The sequence below is a fragment of the Dermochelys coriacea genome, chromosome 1 (genome assembly GCF_009764565.3).
Source record: "Dermochelys coriacea isolate rDerCor1 chromosome 1, rDerCor1.pri.v4, whole genome shotgun sequence".
Lineage (NCBI taxonomy): Eukaryota > Metazoa > Chordata > Testudines > Dermochelyidae > Dermochelys > Dermochelys coriacea.
In genome coordinates this window covers 42,969,253-42,993,419 of record NC_050068.2, presented here as the reverse complement: position 1 = coordinate 42,993,419, position 24,167 = coordinate 42,969,253, and the positions used below count along the sequence as shown (strand labels likewise).

At 41.1% G+C, this 24,167-nt stretch overlaps 1 protein-coding gene across 3 annotated transcripts in view; it reads left to right on the top strand.

Moving 5' to 3' along the window:
* ATP8A2 (ATPase phospholipid transporting 8A2) overlaps window positions 1–24,167 on the top strand; it is a 663,533-nt gene that overhangs the window by 607,891 nt on the left and 31,475 nt on the right. For all 3 annotated transcript variants that reach the window (XM_038388027.2, XM_043504314.1, XM_038388029.2), the window contains 2 exons: window positions 11,440–11,528; window positions 21,616–21,720. In XM_038388027.2, coding sequence (XP_038243955.1) covers window positions 11,440–11,528; window positions 21,616–21,720 — 194 coding nt within the window. The remainder of the gene's footprint in view (window positions 1–11,439; window positions 11,529–21,615; window positions 21,721–24,167) is intronic.

Below are 24,167 nucleotides of genomic sequence, written 5' to 3'. Positions count from 1 at the left end.
AGAAACTTAGTTTTTTAAATAAAGCCGAGATTCTCATCTAATAACACCAGTACAGGAGCTGTGGTTTTACAAAAACCACAAGTATCTTGAAATTCGTGACAAAATTGTGAGAATTGATAATACTCGTATTATTGTTCTTCTTTCTAGCCTTCTTTGCCTCCTGTTCAGAACCCCTCTCCCTGCAGTGACCATGATGTGACTGTCAGTTTTTCATTTGAGAATCACCCCGTAGGTGGGCCAATTATAACATTACTTCTTTATCATATGAATTAGATGGGGGCATGCTCCATGCCTCCTATGTAGCTTTATAAATGGAAAACAAAATCCACAGCAGTGAGGAGAGGAGTCCTGGGGATAAAGAAAAGAGATGTGGAGAAAATCCTACTGGTTTTAGTCAACTGTAGGGTTTTAGTAGTAATTGGCAAAATTAAAAGAAAAAATAGCAGAGAAAAATCTTACAGATATTTTCCCCTATCACTCTGCTGCTCTCATGGATGTGTGGATACAGGGCAGGGGGGGAGGGGATGTTAGCATGGCTTAGGTTATGTCTACACTTTGAGCTGGAGGGATAAATTCCAGCTGGAGGAGACATACCTGTGCTAGCTCTGATTGAACTAGTGTGCTAAAAATAGAGCATAACCACAGCGGTGCACATGGCAACAGGAACTCTTACGCTACTGAAAAGTAGCACGTATTTGTTTCAGACTTGGAAATACTCTGGTGCACCATATCTCCACTGATTTCATTGGAGTCACTTTTGATTTACATAGGTGTAAGGAGGAGGAAAATCAGGACCTCTGCCTCAAATTGTTTATCACTTCATTACTAATCCTAGCCACTGAGGCTTCAGGCACATTTTCTGCTTACACATCTGTTTGAGACGGGAGCTAATAAATGTGCCCATCAGACCTGTCAGCCTTGAAGTTAGTAAATCTGCTAACTACAGTAACAGTAGAAAAAATATCCTAAATACAGTCACGTTTGAGAGCTGATTTGTAATGTGACTGTGACTAGTACGGTTTGTGTTCCAGTGTGCCCTGGTGTGATGCTTCCCAAGGGTAGCCAGGGTTGTGTGGCACCTCACCTGCCCTTAACATAAATCAGCCTTATCTGTGCTTGCTGTGAATCAGCTCCCTAAATCCACCAACCTCTGGCAACACAGCACTACCTTCAGGCTCCCACAGGCTTAACTCTCTCTGGGCATATTAGTGACAGGCCCACATCAACCCCTGAGCCCTCTCCAAGCATTCCTTTGTGCACTGAACACTCACAGAAATACCAGGTCTGCTGTCCCCAAAAGAACAGTACACGTACTAGCTTGTAAGATTCAGCTCAGGACCAGCAGCATTTTGCTTAACACCACAGCACTGAGATATATTTGTAGTGAAAACAACAATGTTTATTTTCAAAGACTAGAAATTCAGGAGATATTGAGTAAGACATTGGAAACAAATGTTTACATATAATACAAAATCATAACATGTTTTCTAGAGACTAAACTTAACGAATAGCTTAACCTCCTCTCTAAAGAAGTTGCTTACCCAAAGTCCTCTTCAGCATTTTCAACCAAGATCCTGTCTGAGATCCTGTTTTCAAAAATGTAAACAAGCTGTCCATTTACTTTTTACATGCAGGATAATGAGGTGTCTCCTTTGCCTTCTAGAAATACCTCTAAAGTTCATTGTTTTTACCATAGATCGAATAACCCTCCATGGCTTTTTTTTCCTGTTGACTTCACATCTCTTCATTAAAGTGTGACTTCATATGTAAATGGGCATCCATTGTGTTTGCTTACAATGCTTAATTTACATCCTGACAGATACACATTTCATATTTCCTGTCTGGAGGAAAAATGGTTTTCACCTTTGCTGTGTGTCTAGTATCTTGTTACAGACTTTAAAAACATATTTTACATGTATACACGCACATAACTCCTTACATAGTAGCTTTACATACATTTCACAACAATATTAATGATCACTGTGACACCGACTTTCCTTTGAGATCTCATCTGACATTCTTTGGCAAATCAGAATGTGCATACCAGAATCAGGATATTCCTGTAAACCCCTCCCCACTCCCCGCCCCCAGCAGGCATTAAAGGTAAACCTTTCAGTATACATTTTTGAACAGAAATTATTTCATCTTCATGCTACAGAATTTTCAGTCTTGTTGCAGTGTGGTCTAGTGGATAACTCAAGAGACGACATGAGTTCTGTTCCTAGCTCTCCCACTGACCCGCCATGTGACCTTGTGCAAGTCACTTCACCTCCTTGTGCCTCTGGTTGACCTCCCATTCTGTGTCTGTCTTTTCTATTTAGATTGTAAGTTCTTTGAGGCAGTGACTATCTCTTACTATGTGTTTGCAGAGTGCCTAGCACAATGAGATCTCATTTGCAGTTGGGGACTTTAGGTGTTACAATAATACATATAATAATAAAAAAAATTTAATACCATGTAATAGTGTATGGTGAGATTACTGAGCATTCAATTGACAAAAACTAATAGGAACAGCAATAAGTGGTGTTCGGAGAATTTAGCTATTCCTATTTTACCATTTAAATGGAGAGAAGTAAAACCCCTCACTATTTTCCTTCTTCTGAATATAAATAATTAAATACGTCGTTGTGTGATAGAAAATATTCTGAGTGTTTGCATGCTATGAATGCACTTAATATTTCCTAAATCCTCTGTTCCTTAAGGTTTACTGAGCTATTTACACAGCCATGGTTGATCAAATTTGGCATATTTTACCCTCTCAAAATGCCTTTTAAATCATGAAAAATACCCTGGGTTATCATGGAGCTAGTCAATGTAGAGAGAGCTCGGCATGTGCAGGGGCTGCATTGATTGCAGATATTCAGTTCCTAAAGGAAGAAGACCTTTCCGAGAAGGTTTACAAAAGTGTGTAGATCCATCAGTTGCTTGTTGAGGGGTTTGTGCAGCTATGTTGTTCCACTCATTTGTGGTTGATTTTTCAATTTAGGGGCCTGATCCTGCTCCCATTGAAGTCAGGCCTAAAGTGTTTACTGGAAGCCTATGGAAATCTATAGCAAGGATGTCCAAGATGTAGCCTGGCCATCACTTGAGGCCTTCAGGGGCAATGGTGTTATGAAAATAAATGTGTATTTAATTATGAACTGAGACTGTGTTCTCTAAGCCATGACCTGAGATTGTAAATCTGTTTCTGATTCACTCTGTTGCTATGAAGGGGAAGCGTGGTGCACGGCTTCTCCTCAGTCCCAGAAGCTGCACTAGAGTGAGCTCCAGCTGGGAGCACACCTAGAAGCTTCTGTCCTTACTATCCACATCCCCTTCTGTGGCCCCCAGGAATCACATAGGAGAGAATAGCCTTGGCTGCTCCATTTCTTGCTTCCTTTCCAGGCTGTGGGAGCCCCAAGGAGAGCAAGATACATCTGGCTCTGCCTGAGCCTAGTGGAGCAATGAGCTAAGAATATCTCTCCTCCCCTACAGACGTATCAGGCAGCCTGGGTGAGAGGAAACACTGAGAACTCCCCATTAGTTAAGAGTCCTTGATTCTCTGCTCCAGCACAAGTTAAAGCAGTACTAGTTGGATGTGGTGCAAAGGGTAGAAAATCTGCCGCTGAGCATTGACTGTGGCCCCTTGCCCTTTTTGAAATAATATGTTTGACCCTCAAACAGAAAAGTTTGGGCATCATGGCAGGGTTCTGGGGGTTTAACATGTCCTTTCCCAAAAAGTTAATTGGCTGGCTGTGGTTGAAGACAAAAAGTGACTGTGATATTATTTTCTTATTTGAGTTAGACCCTACCTCCTACCCAGCCCGAATAGCTGAGATAGGTGTTGTGGAACTTCAGGGGTGGCTCAGGTCGGCCGACTGACATGGGGCCAGCCCAGGGTCCCTCCGGTGGTGGGGAGGGGGCTCAGGGTTCTGACCGGCGCATGGCTTCTCTGGGAGGGGAGGGGGGGATTCAAGGCTCTGGCCGCGGGGGGCAGCGCGGCCTCCTGCAGAAGGGGCAGGTCTGGGGGACTAGCCTCTCTGAAGGAAGGGCCCACCCGCTGCCCCTGACATTGGTTATGATGAAGTCATCAACCTTATCAGTTAAATTAAGGTGAATTCTCTGTGTGTTCCCAAGAATCTCAAACTCAATGCTTTTGCTCATGATTGTGCTCTTTATTTGTTCATTGTGAATAAATAAAATGTGCAATAACAATTGAATTATTCAATTCCTCTGCCCCCCTCACTTTGACACTGATCCTACCTGTCTGCCTGCCTGCCTGCCTACCTGTCAGCCTCTCACACAATTGCTTGCAAGCCACACAGTCACCCCAGCTTGGTACAACCTCTGTGAACCTGTCTGTAAGACCCCTTCCTTGTCCACATTTATTCCTCTGGGCTTACATCTACATTGCAATAAGAGACCTGGCTGGCCCAGGTCAGCTGACTCGAGCTCATGGTTTTTTTTATTGCAGTGTAGACATACCCTTAAATACCCATTTCTGCCGTTCTGTTTACAGTGAATCAGGTTGACTTGTATATACATCACCTATTGTTGTTCCCCTCTATTTTTCTGTCTGTCCTAGGGACAACTGTGAATGGAGGGGTGGAAAAACAAAATTCTGAGTTCCTGGGAGGAACATAACATTTCTTATCTGCCCTTTTACAAGTTGGCGGTAGAGTGGCAGCAGGGCCGCCCTTATCCATACACAAAGTACGCAGCTGTGTAGGGCACCAGGAAATTTGCATGCTGCTCCAGCCCCTCCTCCGCCTCTTCCCACGTGAGGGCTTCGTAGGGCCCCAGAATAGCTAGGGACGGCCCTGGGTGGCAGGAGTTTGGACTTTGTGGGCCTTAGTTCCAATGGTAAACAGGTACCACCCACAATCAGGTGGTCACAATCCTTTATATATTTTTATGGTCCCCATTACAATAGTATCTGAAGATACCACAGACATCAGAGGTTTTTATCCACAAAATATCCCTGCAAGGTTTGCCATCTAGTCTTTGCTGGACCCAGGAGCACTTCATTAATGGGTAGTGCAACCGGGTGGGTGTTGATGATTGCACAATGTGCAGGAGATTGTGATATAAGTTTTAACCTTCTCAAGAGGCAACTTGGTGGAGTCCACCACCCTCTTCACAAGGTCCTGGAACTGATAAAAATCATCAGCCATTGATGGAGGTGGAGGCAAGACAGCCTCATCCAGAGACGAAGACAGAATAGGGGTTTGAGGGATACACTCCTTGTCTGCCCCCCTAGCCTGTTCTTCAAAGGTCTCCTCATGTTGGAGGTTTGGTGGAGGAGACTGTGTGACTCTACTTTCATGGTGCAGATATGGCAAATTACTGCCAATATGCTGCCCAAGGATCCTAGTATGGCCTCTGCGGAGGAACATCCAGGGAGGGGATGGTTCAAGGACTGATTCCATCATCCCTGATTTGGGCAAGGGTCTTTGTCAAAGTATGGGTTCCTGTAATCATAGAATCATAGAATCATAGATTAGGGATGGAAGAGACCTCAGAAGTTCATCTAGTCTGATCTCCTGCTCAAAGCAGGACCAACCCCAACTAAGACAAGCTGGGCCTTAAAATCAAGGGCATGAGAGGCCTATGTGCACCTGAAGAGGAGCACCCACAGGGACACTACTTGAAGAAGAAGTCCATCCTTATGTTTGTTTTAAACCTGCTGCCTACTAATTTCATTGGGTGACCCCTGGTTCTTGTGTTATGTGAAGGGGTAAATAACACTTATTCAATTTCTCCAACCTGTTTATGATTTTATAGACCTCTATCATATCCGTTCTTAGTCATCTTTTTCTAAGATGAGCCTCTGCTCATATGGAATCTGTTCCATACCACTAATCACCTTTTGTTTACCTTCTCTGTACTTTTTTCAATTCTAATATATCTTTTTTGAGATGGGACGGCTGCACACAGAATTCAAAGTGAGGGAGTTCAATGGATGTATATAGTAGCATTATGGTATTTTCTGTCTCATTGTTTATCCATTTCCTAATGGTTCCTAACATTCCATTAGTTCTTTGACTGCTGCTGCACACTGAGCAGATGTTTTCAGAGAAATCCATGATGACTCCAAGTTCTCTCTCTTGAGTTGTAACAGCTAATTTAGATCCCATCATTTTGTATGTATAGTTGAGATTATGTTTTCCAATGGGCATTACTTTGCATTTATCAAACATTGAATTTCATCTGCCATTTTGTTGCCCAGTCACCCAATTTTGTTAGATCCCTTTGTAAGTCTTTGCAGTCAGCTTTGGACTTAACTATCTTGAGTAATTTGTATCATCTGCAAATTTTGCAACCTCACAGTTTACCCCATTTTCCAGATCATTTATGAACATGTTGAACAGCATTGGTCCCAGTACAGATCCTTGGGGGACTCTGTTGTTTATCTCTCTCCACTGTGAAAACTGACCATTTATTCCCACCTTTGTTTCCTATTTTTAACCAGTTGCTGATATATGAGGGGATCTTTCCTCGTAACCCCTGACTGCTTATTTTGCTTAGGAGCCTTTGGTGAGGGACCTTGTCAAAGGCTTTCTGAAAGTCCAAGTACACTGGAGTAACTTGTTTGTTGATCTTGTCCACATGTTTGTTGAACCCCTCAGAAAATACTAAAAGATTGATGAAGAATGATTTCCCTTCACAAAAGCCTTGTTGATCCTTTCACAGCAAATTGTGTTCATTTATAGGTTTCAGAGTAGCAGCCGTGTTAGTCTGTATTCGCAAAAAGAAAAGGAGTACTTGTGGCACCTTAGAGACTAACACATTTATTAGAGCATAAGCTTTCGTGAGCTACAGCTCACTTCATCGGATGCATTTGGTGGAAAAAACAGAGGAGAGATTTATATACACACACACAGAGAACATGAAACAATGGGTTTATCATACACACTGTAAGGAGAGTGATCACTTAAGATAAGCCATCACCAACAGCAGGGGGGGGAAGGAGGAAAACCTTTCATGGTGACAAGCAGGTAGGCTAATTCCAGCAGTTAACAAGAATATCAGAGGAACAGTGGGGGGTGGGGTGGGAGGGAGAAATACCATGGGGAAATAGTTTTACTTTGTGTAATGACTCATCCATTCCCAGTCTCTATTCAAGCCTAAGTTAATTGTATCCAGTTTGCAAATTAATTCCAATTCAGCAGTCTCTCGTTGGAGTCTGTTTTTGAAGCTTTTTTGTTGAAGTATAGCATATAGTATATAGTATAAATCACATCAGCCACACTATCAGAGGCTCGTTCACCTGCGCATCTACCAATGTGATATATGCCATCATGTGCCAGCAATGCCCCTCTGCCATGTACATTGGCCAAACTGGACAGTCTCTACGTAAAAGAATGAATGGACACAAATCAGACGTCAAGAATTATAACATTCAAAAACCAGTTGGAGAACACTTCAATCTCTCTGGTCACTCGATCACAGACCTAAGAGTGGCTATACTTCAACAAAAAAGCTTCAAAAACAGACTCCAACGAGAGATTGCTGAATTGGAATTAATTTGCAAACTGGATACAATTAACTTAGGCTTGAATAGAGACTGGGAATGGATGAGTCATTACACAAAGTAAAACTATTTCCCCATGGTATTTCTCCCTCCCACCCCACCCCCCACTGTTCCTCTGATATTCTTGTTAACTGCTGGAATTAGCCTACCTGCTTGTCACCATGAAAGGTTTTCCTCCTTCCCCCCCCCCCCCCCGCTGTTGGTGATGGCTTATCTTAAGTGATCACTCTCCTTACAGTGTGTATGATAAACCCATTGTTTCATGTTCTCTGTGTGTGTGTATATAAATCTCTCCTCTGTTTTTTCCACCAAATGCATCCGATGAAGTGAGCTGTAGCTCACGAAAGCTTATGCTCTAATAAATGTGTTAGTCTCTAAGGTGCCACAAGTACTCCTTTTCTTTTTGTGTTCATTTATGTGTCTGATAATTCTGTTCTTTACTATAGTTTCAACCAGTTTGCCTGCTACTGAAGTTATGCTTTTCGGCTGTAATTGCCAGGATCATCTTTGGAGCCTTTTTAAAAAATTGGCATTGTATTACTATCCTTCAGTCATCTGGTAATGAAGCTGATTTAAATGATAGGTTACATACTACAGTTAGTAGTTCTGCAATTTCATATTTGAGTTCTTTCAGAACATTTGGGTGAATGCCATCTGGTCCTAGTGTCTTATTACTGATTAATTTATCAACTTGTTCCAAAGCCTTCTCTATTGACCCCTCAATCTGGAACAGTTCCTCAGATTTGTCACTAAACAGTATGGCTCAAGTGTGGGAATCTCCCTCACATCCTCTGCAGTGTATACTGATACAAAGAATTCATTTAGCTTTTCTGCAATGGCCTTGTCTTCCTTGAGTGCTCCTTTAGTATCTCGACTGCCCAGTGGCCCCACTGATTGTTTGGAAGACTTCCTGATTCTGATGTACTAGAACAAAACGCTGTTAGTCATGGGCGGCAGGTATCATAGGCAGGGGTAGGCTGTGCTTTCCCAAACATTCTAGTGTGGCCCCGCCCATGCTGTGCCCCCAGGCCAGGCCCTCCCTGGAGTCCAGGGAGATTACTGATGAACCCAGGAAGTTGAATAGCGGATACCACCTCCTCAGCTGCCCCAGAAACTGCATAGCGCATAATAATAAGTGAAAACCCTCAATCTGGCATCCTGTGACAGCGGTTGCGAAGCCTTCCCTGGACTATTATACCTGCCACCTATGATAACCATTAATTAAACTGACAAGACTGTAAAATAATTATATTTAAATTTCTATTTAATTTGTCTCAGACTGTTCTGTATGTTAAGAATACTTCACCAAGGCAAAATTCAACACTGAAGGCAAAAGACACAGCATAAAATATCAAAAGCACAAATATTAGGAAATGTATACGAGTCCTCATCCTGCAGTGCTTGCACTAGTCCCTACTTGTGTGAGTAGTCCAGCTGAGGTCACTGGGAATATTCACGTAAGTAAGGAATACTAGTATGTGCAAGGATGGCAGGATCATGCAAGGACTGCAGGAGCAAACCCAAGGCAAAGTAACAAGGTAATTAGGAAGGTATTTTGCCAGTACTTTTTGTTTGTTTGTTTGTTTGTTTATGTTACATTTCAGCCTTTGGAAAAAGAACAGGAGTACTTGTGGCACCTTAGAGACTAACACATTTATTTGAGCATAATGCAATTTGTTAGTCTCTAAGGTGCCACAAGTACTCCTGTTCTTTTTGTGGATACAGACTAACACGGATGCTACTCTGAAACCTGTCATTCAGCCTTTGGGTTTATAATAGGCTATAGAGATTTCCCCTCCCTAGATAAGCATCACACATCAAAACTGGCCATATGGTGCAAGCATTTCTAATCTGAAAGCAGGAATGAAAGATCGCAAATAGCCTGGAACTGATTCTCAGACTGGAATTTGTTTACTTCCTGTTCTAGTGGGTGGCAAAGTATCCATAAATCCCATAAATGCTTTAGCACTCGGTATATTTTAGTCTCTGTTGCAGTAAAAGATTTACCACTAATCTGTCACTCCAGAAATAGTGTGGAGAATTTAACATCCAACAACTGATGAATGAATTCAGGAACGCCTACCTATAACCAGTACTAATCAGGGACAAGTTGTTGCTAACTATACTTGCACTGTGATATGGCCACCTATAAACAAATCAAATAATGAGAAACCAAGAAGAACTCCAGGTGCTACAAGAAGATACACTAGCAGTTGAATGTGTGGCTGTTTTCTCTCCAGAACCAATACTGGGTTAAAACAAGAACTAGATAAGTTTATGGAGCCTATTAGCCAGGATGGGCAGGGATGGTGTCCCTAGCCTCTGTTTGCCAGAAGCTGGGAATGGGCGACAGGGATGGATCACTTGATGATTACCTGTTCTGCCCATTCCCTCTGAAGCACCTGGCATTGGCCATTCTTATGTTCTTTATAGTGATCAAGTGTTTCTGCATGGTTTGAGGACTGTTTTTCTACTGAAGTGTAAAACGAAGGTCTTGACCACCAAGTGTAACTGAAAATCCTACAGTTCTTATCACAAGTCCAAATTCCAGAGGTTATATTCTTCTTACACTCCATGCATATCTAAATTCACTCTCAACATCTACCTAAGTACCCCTGATGTTTCAGTTATACACAATATTCTTCTTCACTTTTTCCCAAAATTGTTGAGCAGTGGTGTTGCATAGTTAAATCAAATATGCCTGCATTTCAGTGGTGGGCCTGCTCTTCCATTTGTGTGAGTCTGTGTATATACATACCAAGATCCTACTCTCATAGGTGCCATTGGATGCCTTAGAGATGTAAATAAATAAGAGGAGTTTGTGTGTGTCTGTGTGTGTGCGTGCACGTGTGAGTGTGGGTATTTTGCATAGAATACAAGATAATGTGGGATAAAGGTTTATAAGATTAAATATGAATGGGAACATCATTCATGAATACTGAGAGAACAAATGAGTTATGCAGCTCCTCCCAAAGAAGTTCTAAAATCCTTACACCACACCTCACCATCACATATTCTATATATGTCACATTCATAGAAAAACACATTTAGTTAAATATTTTTATAGCAACTGTTTTTTTGTATCCCTCCTACCTGTAGTGAGGTCTTCTAGTTACCATTAGTCTAAATGTACAAGGTTCAGAGGGGAGACATAAAAAACCTCTAAATATTACCTAAAATAGATTGTCTATAAATAGCACTGCCATGACTTTAAGTAAATTTATCATGGAGCCTTCCAGGGCTAGACATGAGTGCTGATCTCCATTGAAATTCTGGAAATAATTCTGTCCAAACTATAATGCTTTTGTTGCTAACCCTGCAAGGATGTGAAATATTAGAAGGTATGAAAAACTTGTAATGGGGACAGGTGTGAATCTGGCCCATCCTGGGTCTCAGGTAGGAGACATTTTGAGAGGAAATTCCATATTTAAGTGTGAAAAGGCTGAAACATTTCTGTGGCCAATTGATGAATTTTTTAAATGACAGTTATTTGAAGCTTCTCAGAGGTCTGGAATGTTCAAAAGTCCTGAAGGATTAGTAGGCAGAGGGCAAGAAAGATGGTCAATGGTTTACATCACATGGCTCTACGTATGTGGCTATATACCTGTGTGGATAGATGGATTCACAGATTTATCGCAACAGTGGGCTTAGCACTGATTTGTGTGTGTACTTCTAAAACATTCTGACATCCTTTGGAATGAAAGGGATGATACCAATGTAAAGTATCATTACCATTTATTTATTATAGGCCTGATCCAAATCCCAGTGAAGTCAATGAGATTATTTTCATTGACTTCAATAGACTTTGGATCAGGCCCTGTATGCCTATTTAATAATGTTGTCACCTACTTATTCTTTTCAAACAACCACCTACTCACTATGACATGAAGCTGATCCATCCCTTAATTATTTCTGTTTCTTCATAGGCAGGAATGGTTCTGAGATGTGGATACTTCTGGCTTGGTTTATTTCTGGTGCCCACTGCGTGCCTTGTTAAAGATGTGGCATGGAGAGCGTAAGTTTAAAGGATACAACAGTAATTATATTTGTTTTAGAAATCATTCTTCATCTATTGTTCATTCTGTTCCATTTCTTTCAATCACACAACTACTAACACTTTATCTGAACGCTAAATTATAGTGACATTTCTGCAAAAGTGAATCTAACTGAAAAGCAGTGTGAGTTCATCATCTGTAATAACACAAGCAATATAAGTAGATTAATAGCCAAAATATCCATGAAGTACTTTCTAAGGATACATGCTTCACTGTGGTCAATAAAGGTCTTTCTTGTTGTGATTATTTGCATTGTATACTTCTAACTGAGGGCCAATTGCTTCAGGCCCCAAAGATGTCCTGTCTGCATTAAGGGGGTCAAAACTTTATTCATTTTGGCTAGATATTCAGAAAGTGGAACGTAACAGTACATTAATTTGTAGGCAGAGAAACAGTGGCTCTCTATATAGGTAATTATTTTGTATTTTGTCTGGCCATTTAATTTTAAGTCTGTTTGCCTTACAAACACCCACTGGCTTGTCAACTACTCTTAGGCCTCTCCTTCCACGGTGAGGCTTCCTGGACGTACTTGGGACAGTGGATAATAGTTCTGGAACTTGACTGTTGGAAGAAAGTCCTAATGACTCCTTCCCTCACACAAGAAAGATCAAGCGTAGCTGAGTTGGAAGCACTGAGGAAAGTAACAGACTCAAAGAACTTAGAGATGAAAGAGACTGATTTCATCATCTACTCCATCTCGTTGCAAAGCAGGATTGTTCTTTATTGTAAAATTACTGGTGTTTTTGTCTAGTCTAGTTTTAAATGTCTCAAGCAATCAGGTTTCCACTTCTTCCCTCCAAAAATGTCATATTTGTGACTGTTAAGATCTGTTAGGCTCTTTTTCTCGATAATCAGCCTAAACTAAGTGATTCTCGTGGACTCAGAATAGAAGTAGATTTTTCTATCACTATATTAGCAGCTCTTTTCTGCTTGAAGAAGAATAATGATGATCTGAAGAAAGCATTACCATTATGTTCCTTATTAAAGGTACTTCCATGTTTCACTACGTTCTACAGAGGAAGGCCCAGGGTCCTTCCAGGCTTGGGGCTAGTATTGTAGATTCTCACTGGAGTGGAATAGGAAGATAGCAAGGTTAATATGTAATTTGTCACAAAGCCATAAGGTAAAAGCCTCGTAACCTGTAATCTGTACACCCTGGATCAAGCTTCTGGCCAGCTGAGGAAGTCTCGTCTTTAGGAGAAAGAGCAGAAGGTACAGAAGGAATCAAGAAAATACAGTAGAAAGTAAGACAACCTCCCCAATATGCACACACATCTCAAAATGTCAATATAAAAGGATAAATCAGGCTACATGTACAGATATTGTAAATGTGTTTTTCTGTGGCCTTTACAGTAATGCAAAATTAAATTGTATTTACCTACCAAAAATCTGTAACAATTAAAATAAATATTTCCTTTTCCTCCATTAAAGTTCATTGGATTAACTTTCATGAGCTGCATTACCATCCCTAGCATTAATGTCAGTAATATAACATTTCCATTGGAGCCTGATATGATTTAATATGGGCATTGTACTGATATGATTTAATATGGACATTTTAGTTGTATTCAATGAGACTTCTCTTTTGAAAATGGTAGAACAAGTCCAACAATTACTGAGGCCAAAATGTCACACTTGAGTACCTAAAGTAAGGCATGTAAGTGGCCTGATTTTCACCTCTGAAAATCTGGTCAGTTAATTAGTGTGACTAGGGCTCCAGTAGTGCACAGAGTTATGCATTGCTTAATTTTACCCACTTGGAATTCAGTGGGACTATTCTCATGCTTAAAGGTACATACGTATGTAACTGTTTGCAGGAACCGGGCTTAAATATGGATTTAGGTGTTTATAACGTTAGCAAGCTGATTTTGAAAATGTTTGTCTTGACAGTTAGTGCAGGTCAAACTTGTGTCCTCAAGTTGCCCTCTCTTCTTATCAGTGCTCAGTAGGAATAACTAAAGAATTGTAAAATCTTATAAAGGGCCAGTCATCAGAAACTATTAGTCATTAAATGTCTATTACTGACTTAATCTGAATAATTCTTCTTTGTATATTTTTAGTGAGATTTCAGCAACAGTGCTTTTCACTAGTTCAGACCAGGAATGTACATAGATTGTGAAGCTCACTAGACAAATATAGATTGATTTACTTGGTATTGTCCAACAGATTTTAAACAGGAGGCCCCTATCAATGTTAAGCAAAGAATCTGTTCTCCCAAACAAGATTTTTTTTAGATGTTGCTGTAAAATTAACACCATTAACATTTAAACTAGGATAAATGAAATGACACAGCTATCAGCATTACCATATGCGAGGAGTAAAGGTCTGTTTCCTTTTCAAGAGGCTTGCCATGCAAAACTTGAGCTATGACCAAAGCCCCTGGAAATTAGAGGGACTAGACAGCTTTTTTCTGCAGCAGGAGCTACATACTTCTGTCTATAATTCAGCAGAATCCATTGTCAGACATAAAATTCCAGAAGCTCTGGCTTTTCATGGTCATGGAGTTTACCCCTTTCAGTCCCTTTTGGACATGAAACATATGTCCACAGAAAGGGCATTCCTGTGACCCAAAAGACATATGCTAAGTTTCAGTACAGAATGCTGCCAGAACAGAGTAAGTGCAGAGTACAGTTTACATCTGGTAGAATACTGAAAGGGACAAGAACAAGCATATTTCCAGACCCATGCAAATCTTTTTATTTCTTATCTGGGACATTGTATCCCATTCTAGAAATGTGTAATGTTGGCAAGTTTCAGCTAGTTTTATATTTCCTTTGTTATGTAGGCTATAGTTGTCAACATACCTCTTGTCTCCCATGTTCCCTGCAGCTCTGTGCTTGAAACCTCTTTACTGAATCAAGAAAATATGGAAAATTTTCCTTTCTTTTCAGAAGGAGGAGGACGCTTACTATTAAGTGCTTGGCTCTAATATCCCATTGTTAACTCTGGACCCAATTTCCTAATTTCAGCTTTGGGAAATCTACAGGGGTTGTTTCTTTCTTATAAAAGTCCAAATTCTACAACTCTTACTCTCTGGGGAATTCTGCACCAACAAATTAAAAATTCTATACCAAAAATTTTAAAATTCTGCATCCAGAATTTTAAAATTCTGCATATTTTATTTGACAAAATGACACAATATAATCCTGTTCGTTTCAATTATTTTGATAATTTATTTCAAAATACCTGTCAGCCTCTATGACTGTAACAATAGAGACCAAAAAAAATCAGGAATTTTTTTTTGACACATAGATTTCTTACTAGGGATATTAATACAGAACTTTGAGTAATTCATGTAAACTGAAATACAGAAACATATTTCCCGCACACCTCAAAAGCAGTGAAAAGGCTTGGGGGAGTCAAGGGTAATGGAGAAGCTAACGGAAGGTGTCTGGGAGCAAACCTGGAGGGTTGTTGGGTGTGGGTGGGAGAAGTATGGAACAGGGAGGTTTTTGGTGGGGAGGGATTGTTAGGGAATTGGGGAGCCAACCCCATACAGACACTTCAGTCAGGCACATCTGTCCCTATCCCCGTGTGTCCCTGCACTCCTTACCCCCTGTCTTTATGTGCCCCTGCAGCCTCTGTACCCCCCCCATCCCCATGTGGCCATGCAGCCCCCCTCCCATTCAGCCCTTGGCTCATGCTGTCACCCCACTAGCTCCTGAACCTGCACCCCAGTCTGTTCCCCCCACTAGCCCTTCTGAACCCCATTCTGTGACACACATCCCCAGCAGTCCTGTGTGCCCCATTCTGTCTGTCCAGTGCCTCCTCACCAGGCCCTGCTGTGAGGAACGCAGCTTCTCTGGCTGGCTGCCCTCTCTTCTGGCACCACAACAGCTCCTGGTGGGGCAAAAGGTGTAATTGCAGCACCTCTCCAGCAGAATCTATATTCTGCAGAGAAAAAAAATCTGCGGGGGAAATTAATTCTGTGTGTGCGCAGTGGCACAGAATTCCCCCAGGAGTAAACTCTTCCAATAAGAAGCACTTACTAAGTTGAGTAGTCAACTGAAGTCACTGGGACTACTTGTGTGAGTAATGCTACTCAGCACCAGCAAGGGTTGCAGAGTTGAGCCTATAAGAATACATGGGAATCATTAGATGAAACAATTTGTTGTAGTGAATTGGGACAAGAGGACAAAAGTGATTAATACTGCTCTTGAACTATGTATCATTTAGTGTTGTCAGAATTACCAGGAGTCACCCATTAATTAATAAATCTTGAAATGCGTAAAAGATCTAGGCCTTCTTAAGGCCAGATTGAGCCCATCTGCTCTGCCAATGGAGCAGATGAGGGGAGAACATAAAGAGCCCCTCCACATCCTCCTTCCTTGCATCCCTCTGCAGCAGCAGCTGGGCACAGATAAAATCCCTGGAGCACAGGAAATGCTCCATATCTGTGCTCATGGTCCTCCTCTCCCTCAATGTGAAGAGGACAATGCACACTTGTGATAACCAAGCAGAGATGTTGCCTAAGCACTCCAGTCAAAGCTCACTGGTTTGGATTAAAAGATAAAATATGTTTATTAATTACAAAAGATAGATTTTAAGTGATTATAAGGGATAGCAAACAGATCAAAGTAGATTACCTAGCAAATAAACAAAAAACGCAAACTAAGCTGAATATACTAAATAGATTGGATATGACTTAGCAGATTCTCAGCCTAACTGATGGTACAGGCAGACTTATAGATTCTTAAGGAACAAGTTGCATTAGCTTTACAGCTTGGGTTTCTCAGGTCTTCATACACAGGCTAGAAATCCCTTTAGCCTGGTTCCAGCACTTCCCCCAGTTCAGTCTTTGTTCCTCAAATGTTTCAGGAGTCCTCTAGTGTAGGAAGTGAAACACCACAGATGATGTCACTCCCTGCCTTATATAGCTTTATGGTGGGAACCTTTTGTTTCAAAACTTGGTTCCCAGACTGGTTTGTGGAAAAATACTGACATCCCAAGATGTCATTGAATCATGTGGCCTGGTCACATGTCCTTGTAGAGTGATAGCAGCCATTAGTTACAGGCTGTTTGGGGGCTCAGCAGGTAGTCGCTGAAGGTGGAAGGGTAAGGAAGAAGAGAAGAGAGGCTAGCCCTATAGAAAAAGGGGAAGAGTCAAGGGAGACTACACCAATTATGAGCCCCAGGAGGATACAGGATGGGTTGAAGAGAATTGTAAGGGAAAATAGGAATGGAAAGAACTTGCAGCCAGAGGGAACAGGGGAGAGACTGGAGAATAGCACTGTCACCAGGAAAAGGCAGGTCTATGTGATCGGGGACTCTTTATTGAGAAGAATAGACAGGCCTGTAACTAGAGCTGATCCTGAGAATAGAAGGGTGTGCTGTCTTCCGGGTGCTAAGATAAGGGATGTAGACCTGAGGTTGAAAAGGATCCTCAAGGGAGCGGGAAAGAATCCCCTAATTATCCTTCATGTGGGAACAAATGATACAGCCAGATTCTCGCTGGAAAGTATCAAGGGAGACTATGCTAGGCTGGGGAAGACGCTTAAGGAAATTGAGGCTCAGGTGATCTTTAGCGGGATCCTTCCTGTTCCTAGAGAAGGGCAACAAAGGTGTGACAAGATTATGACTGTCAACAGATGGCTTAGGCAGTGGTGCTATAAGGAGGGCTTTGGGATGTATGGCCACTGGGAGGCATTCACGGACAGAGGTCAGTTCTCTCGGGATGGACTTCATCTGAGTAGGGAAGGAAATAGACTTCTAGGATCGAGGCTGGCACAACTGATAAAGCGAGCTTTAAACTAGGAATTGGGGGGAGATGGATGGGAGATGTCCGGAAAATCTCCACGCCAGATTTTAGCATTGAGAGGGAAGAAGATGAAGTAAGAAAGGATACAGCCGTGGGTAGGAGAATGTATATAAGGAGCGAGGGCGGTGTGGATACTAGTCTAATAGGTTATAATGGCTGTAGAATGACTGTGCCTAATAGGGTACAAAATGTGAGCGAGGCCAAACAGCAAAAATTAAGATGTTTATACACCAATGCGAGGAGTCTAGGTAACAAAATGGAGGAACTAGAGCTACTGGTGCAGGAAGTGAAACCAGATATTATAGGGATAACAGAAACATGGTGGAATAGTAGTCATGACTGGACTACAGGTATTGAAGGGTATGTGCTGTTTAGGAAAGACAGAAACAAAGGTAAAGGGGGTGGAGTAGCATTGTATATCAACGATGAGTTAGAATGTAAAGAAATAAGAAGCGATGCAATGGATAAGACAGAGTCTGTCTGGGCAAAAATTACATTGGGGAAGAAAACTAGTAAAGCCTCTCCTATGATAGTGCTTGGGGTGTGCTATAGACCTCCGGGATCTAATTTGGTTATGGATAGAGCCCTTTTTGATGTCTTTAATAAAGTAAATACTAATGGAAACTGCGTGATCATGGGAGACTTTAACTTCCCAGATATAGACTGGAGGACCAGTGCTAGTAATAATAATAGGGCTCAGATTTTCCTAGATGCGATAGCTGATGGATTCCTTCAACAAGTAGTTGCTGAACCGACTAGAGGGGATGCCATTTTAGATTTAATTTTGGTGAGTAGCGAGGACCTCATAGAAGAAATGGTTGTAGGGGACAATCTTGGCTCAAGTGATCATGAGCTAATTCAGTTCAAACTAAATGGAAGGATTAACAAAAATAAATCTGCAACTAGGGTTTTTGATTTCAAAAAGGCTGACTTTCAAAAATTAAGGCAATTAGTTAGGGAAGTGGATTGGACTGAAGAACTTATGGATCTAAAGGCAGTTGAGGCCTGGGATTACTTTAAATCAAAACTGCAGAAGCTATCGGAAGCCTGTATCCCAAGAAAGGGGAAAAAATTCATAGGAAGGAGTTGTAGACCAAGCTGGATGAGCAAGCATCTTAGAGAGGTGATTATGAAGAAGCAGAAAGCATACAGGGAGTGGAAGATGGGAGGGATCAGCAAGGAAACCTACCTAATTGAGGTCAGAAGATGTAGGGATAAAGTCAGAGAGGCTAAAAGTCGAGTAGAGTTGGACCTTGCAAAGGGAATTAAAACCAATAGTAAAAGGTTCTATAGCCATATAAATAAGAAGAAAACTAAGAAGGAAGAAGTGGGGCCGCTTAACACTGAGGATGGAGCGGAGGTTAAAGATAATCTAGGCATGGCCCAATATCTAAACAAATACTTTGCCTCAGTCTTTAATAAGGCTAAAGAGGATCTTGGGGATAATGGTAGCATGACAAATGGGAAGGAGGATATAGAGGTAGATATTACCATATCAGAGGTAGAAGCGAAACTGAAACAGCTTAATGGGACTAAATCGGGGGGCCCAGATAATCTTCATCCAAGAATATTAAAGGAATTGGCACCTGAAATTGCAAGCCCATTAGCAAGAATTTTTAATGCATCTGTAAACTCAGGAATAGTACCGAATGATTGGAGAATTGCTAATATAGTTCCTATTTTTAAGAAAGGAAAAAAAAGTGATCCAGGTAACTACAGGCCAGTTAGTTTGACATCTGTAGTATGCAAGGTCCTGGAAAAAATTTTGAAGGAGAAATTAGTTAAGGACATTGAAGTCAATGGTAAATGGGACAAAATACAACATGGTTTTACAAAAGGTAGATCGTGCCAAACCAACCTAATCTCCTTTTTTGAAAAAGTAACAGATTTTTTAGATAAAGGAAATGCAGTGGATCTAATTTACCTAGATTTCAGTAAGGCATTTGATACCGTGCCACATGGGGAATTATTAGTTAAATTGGACAAGATGGGGATCAATATGAACATCAGAAGGTGGATAAGGAATTGGTTAAAGGGGAGACTGCAACGGGTCCTACTGAAAGGCGAACTGTCAGGTTGGAGGGAGGTTACCAGTGGAGTTCCTCAGGGATCGGTTTTGGGACCAATCTTATTTAATCTTTTTGTTACTGACCTTGGCACAAAAAGTGGGAGTGTGCTAATAAAGTTTGCAGATGATACAAAGCTGGGAGGTATTGCCAATTCGGAGAAGGATCGGGATATTATACAGGAGGATCTGGATGACCTTGTAAACTGGAGTAATAGTAATAGGATGAAATTTAATAGTGAGAAGTGTAAGGTTATGCATTTAGGGATTAATAACAAGAATTTTAGTTATAAGCTGGGGACGCATCAATTAGAAGTAACGGAAGAGGAGAAGGACCTTGGAGTATTGGTTGATCATAGGATGACTATGAGCTGCCAATGTGATATGGCTGTGAAAAAAGCTAATGCGGTTTTGGGATGCATCAGGAGAGGCATTTCCAGTAGGGATAAGGAGGTTTTAGTACCGTTATACAAGGCACTGGTGAGACCTCACCTAGAATACTGTGTGCAGTTCTGGTCTCCCATGTTTAAAAAGGATGAATTCAAACTGGAGCAGGTACAGAGAAGGGCTACTAGGATGATCCGAGGAATGGAAAACTTGTCTTATGAAAGGAGACTTAAGGAGCTTGGCTTGTTTAGCCTAACTAAAAGAAGGTTGAGGGGAGATATGATTGCTCTCTATAAATATATCAGAGGGATAAATATAGGAGAGGGAGAGGAATTATTTAAGCTCAGCACCAATGTGGACACAAGAACAAATGGGTATAAACTGGCCACCAGGAAGTTTAGACTTGAAATCAGAGGAAGGTTTTTAACCATCAGAGGAGTGAAGTTTTGGAATAACCTTCCAAGGGAAGCAGTGGGGGCAAAAGATCTATCTGGTTTTAAGATTCTACTCGATAAGTTTATGGAGGAGATGGTATGATGGGATAATGGGATTTTGGTAAGTAACTGATCTTTAAATATTCAGGGTAAATAGGCCAAATCCCCTGAGATGGGATATTAGATGGATGGGATCTGAGTTACTATAGAAAATTCTTTCCTGGGTATCTGGCTGGTGAATCTTGCCCATATGCTCAGGGTTTAGCTGATTGCCATATTTGGGGTCGGGAAGGAATTTTCCTCCAGGACAGATTGGAGAGGCCCTGGAGGTTTTTCGCCTTCCTCTGTAGCATGGGGCATGGTTGACTGGAGGGAGGCTTCTCTGCTCCTTGAAGTTTTGAACCATGATTTGAGGACTTCAATAGCTCAGACATGGGTGAGGTTTTTCATAGGAGTGGTGGGTGACATTCTGTGGCCTGCGCTGTGCAGGAGGTCGGACTAGATGATCAGAGTGGTCCCTTCTGACCTTAGTATCTATGAATCTATGAATCTATGAGTGTTCCAGGAAGGTTCACCAGGTGGGAGATTAGCTTCTCCAAAGGCCTGTTGTTTTCCCTAATGGCTCATTGCCCTGAATAGGCCCTTCCCAACCAGCTATCGAAGCAGAAAGCATCTTGTCTAGTGGGTGTCACCCAGGTGTAACTACATTTGAAATACAGATATATAGTCAATATTCATAACTTCAGATACAAAAATGATACATGCATACAAATAGGATAATCATATTCAGCAAATCATAACTTTTCCAATGACATCTCACATGACTTATCTTGCATAAAACACATCATAATTATGCTATAATCATATCATAATAATATCACTATGAAGAATTTGGGATGCAGTGTCACAATACTCATAAATGAAAATTAGAAGGTTTGAATGGTAATGATTATCTGAGACTGTAATCAGGTTTTCAGTGCACAGCAATGTATGGCTCAAAGGACAAAATGGAATCATGCTTTACTTCAATGAATATTCAGTGAAACCCTGCTCTTTTGTTTGGATGACCGGGTCTTGAGCAGTCCCATGGCAGTGGTGTCAGGTCTTCAGAGTCCAGCAGTTCTGCACAATTTTACACAGACAGAGTGTTCTGTTAAAGAAGATGAACTATACTGAGTTTATAGTCTTTCAGTTCTGCCCTTTTCATGTAACATTACCCAGATATTATGAATCTGGACTAATTGCCGTGCTTGTACACTCTTGCATTGCCTTGTTTCACAAATCTTCCCAAATCAAAGGCTCTGTGCCTTTTTTGTCTTCGAAGGAAATTTGGTCTTTTACAGCCATGTGAACATTTATGTGTGTTTTATTTTTGGTTTTTTTGTCTTTTCCTTGTGATACAGGGCCAAGCATACCTACCATAAAACTTTGCTGGAGCAGGTTCAGGAGCTGGAAACCAAAACCAAAGAACTGGGAAAAGCTGTGCTTCGTGATAGTAATGGAAAGAGGTGAGGCAATTCCATCCTAATTTAAAGAACAGACATTTCTCCTCCTTCACCCCCAACCCCAAGTTTCTTTTTTCATTCATACCTAATTCTAGGTGGGGCCCTAAGTATCCCCCTCAATTTTATCCACTCACTTCTTTTTTTAAATCCATCTTTTCCACTTCATCTCTCCTGTATTATTGCTGCATAAAGCCAAATCTGAGACTTCAACTCAGATCTTCTTCATGATGGCATATGCCACTACCACTTGGCCGCCAGAGCAGATTAAACCAAGTTTGTTGTATATTGGATGGTATCAGGAGTTTTGATCAAATATTCGGATGAGAAAAAAAGTTGGCTATGACTCCGGACATGAAAAATTCTAGGCCAGCATTAAAAGGCAGAATGGAAAACAGAAAATAAGGTCTGCATTGGTTCCTGGCCCAGTTAGTCTGACCTCACAGCTTTTGCGCTCTCACTTTTCATCTTTAATTTACAGGGCTCTGAGTACAGACTTCTCAGCATAGTCACTTGCGCTTCTCCTTTCTAGCCACGCCATATGGACTGAATGTATTGCTGTTATTAAATGCTTCATTGTAAGGGAGCGTATATATTGTGTGGGAACTTTTGTCTGGTGTGAAAGAAGCTAAAGAAAATCATAGTGAGGCTTTTCCTTCAGACAGTTTCATTTACGTCTTTAGAAAATGGCTCTGCCCCAGCAAATCGGAAAGCTCTCTGAGTTCAAAAAGGGTTTATAACTAATTCTTGTGTTCCTTAAACAATATGGCACCACATGACCTGCTAAGAAACTACATGATCATTAAACTGGATTTTAGCAAACCTTATAAACTAGCAAACTGAGTGGAATGGGGCTTTTAAAAAGATTTCATTCTTCCAGGGCAAGGTCATCCTTTGAGTTTTTGATGTCTATTCTAAGGTAAACTAATTGCCGTATTGTAGCTGCTGCTGAGGCAAGCTGGATAATAAATTTTCAGCTTAATTTCTCTACAGATAGTGCCTACCAAGTCACAAGTTGCCAAGAAGTGAATTTGCCACCATGACTAATACACTGAAAAGCTTTAGAGATTCCCTAGTATGAATTTTAATATGTTTGTATAATATGCCCTTAGTGCCCAGATCTCAATTTCAGGGATCAAGATCGAAGGAAAAATAGTACAAAACAAAAAGAAAAAAAACAAAATATGTAGGGGTCATTTTAATTAACAGTGAGTCATTTTCTGTCTTGCTGCTTTTGAGTACTACAAATGTATGGTTTTATTTATAAATTGCAGCCACATGCAAAGGTGCTTGGGTGAACCTAGAATCATTTAAAATGAATAAGCAACTTTAGTGAGCAAAGTCAACAAAAGTAAAAGGCTCAGAGCAAAATTTTGAAATTTGAGAGCCTAAAATTAGATGCCTAAATAAAAATGGCCCAAATTTTAGTGGTGCCGAGCAACTACCTTGAAGTCAGTGGGAACTGAATGTGCTCAGCCCTGTTAAAAATCAGACAAAAGCTTGTTTAAAGATATATGCTTTGCACTGTGATCTAAAGTCAACAATCTCAAATCCTATTGGACCAGTGGAATGAATTGGGTCCAAAGCACTCCTCTGAGAACAAGCTGTCTTCAGCCCCCAGGCATTCAGTTCTGTTAAACTATTAGGGAATCTGCTGTGAGGGTGGTTCATGTATTTGTACAGAATATGCAACTGTATTTCTGTGTTATGTTAGTTTGCATTTTACTGACAAAATTAACTGTCTGTTATTGACACCAATAGAGGGGGGAAAGTAAAACTGTTGTCTTTGTATAATGCCTCTCTGGGTTGTGAAACCAGGAGGAAATACCATTAATAGTCATCAAGAAGCAGTTGGAGTTTAAGCTGTTTATGTGCACGTGTCTCCTAGAACTTGATCGGCTTCCCTATTTATGTTTACATATTGTTGTGGCTTTTTGTAAATTTAACATCTGTGTTGTAATTCATTCAGATGTCGCATGTTTTCATAGCCTTCTATTTTATTGCATTCTCACTGCAAACACTTTAATCTGCGTTCCTCCTCCATATAGATTCACTTCATTCTCGAAACGCTTGCATGGAGATGATGTAAGGAATCCTCCTGGCCCTCCTTCCCAACCCCCCACCCTCCCATGCATTTTTTTCTCCCTCCTAATTGATCCCAGATTTTCTGGGTGGTCCATCTGTAAAGTAGATAATGGTGGAGTGCCTCAGTCTGCTAGAGGTTGGTGTGTCATGCTTAAGATGTGGCCTCCTGAGTGCTCCTTGGAATTATGTCTTTTATCTCCTTTGTTTGTCTGCTGGCTCTTTCACACCTGCTTGAAATCATGTGCTGGTCCTTTGGGAAGGGAGGGAGATGGGAAAGAGGCAAACTGGGGATTTCCTTGAGCTGCAGTCTATCTCATTTGGCTATATGTTTTGGGTTTTTTTTAATTTCCTGAGGGCTGCTGGGAATC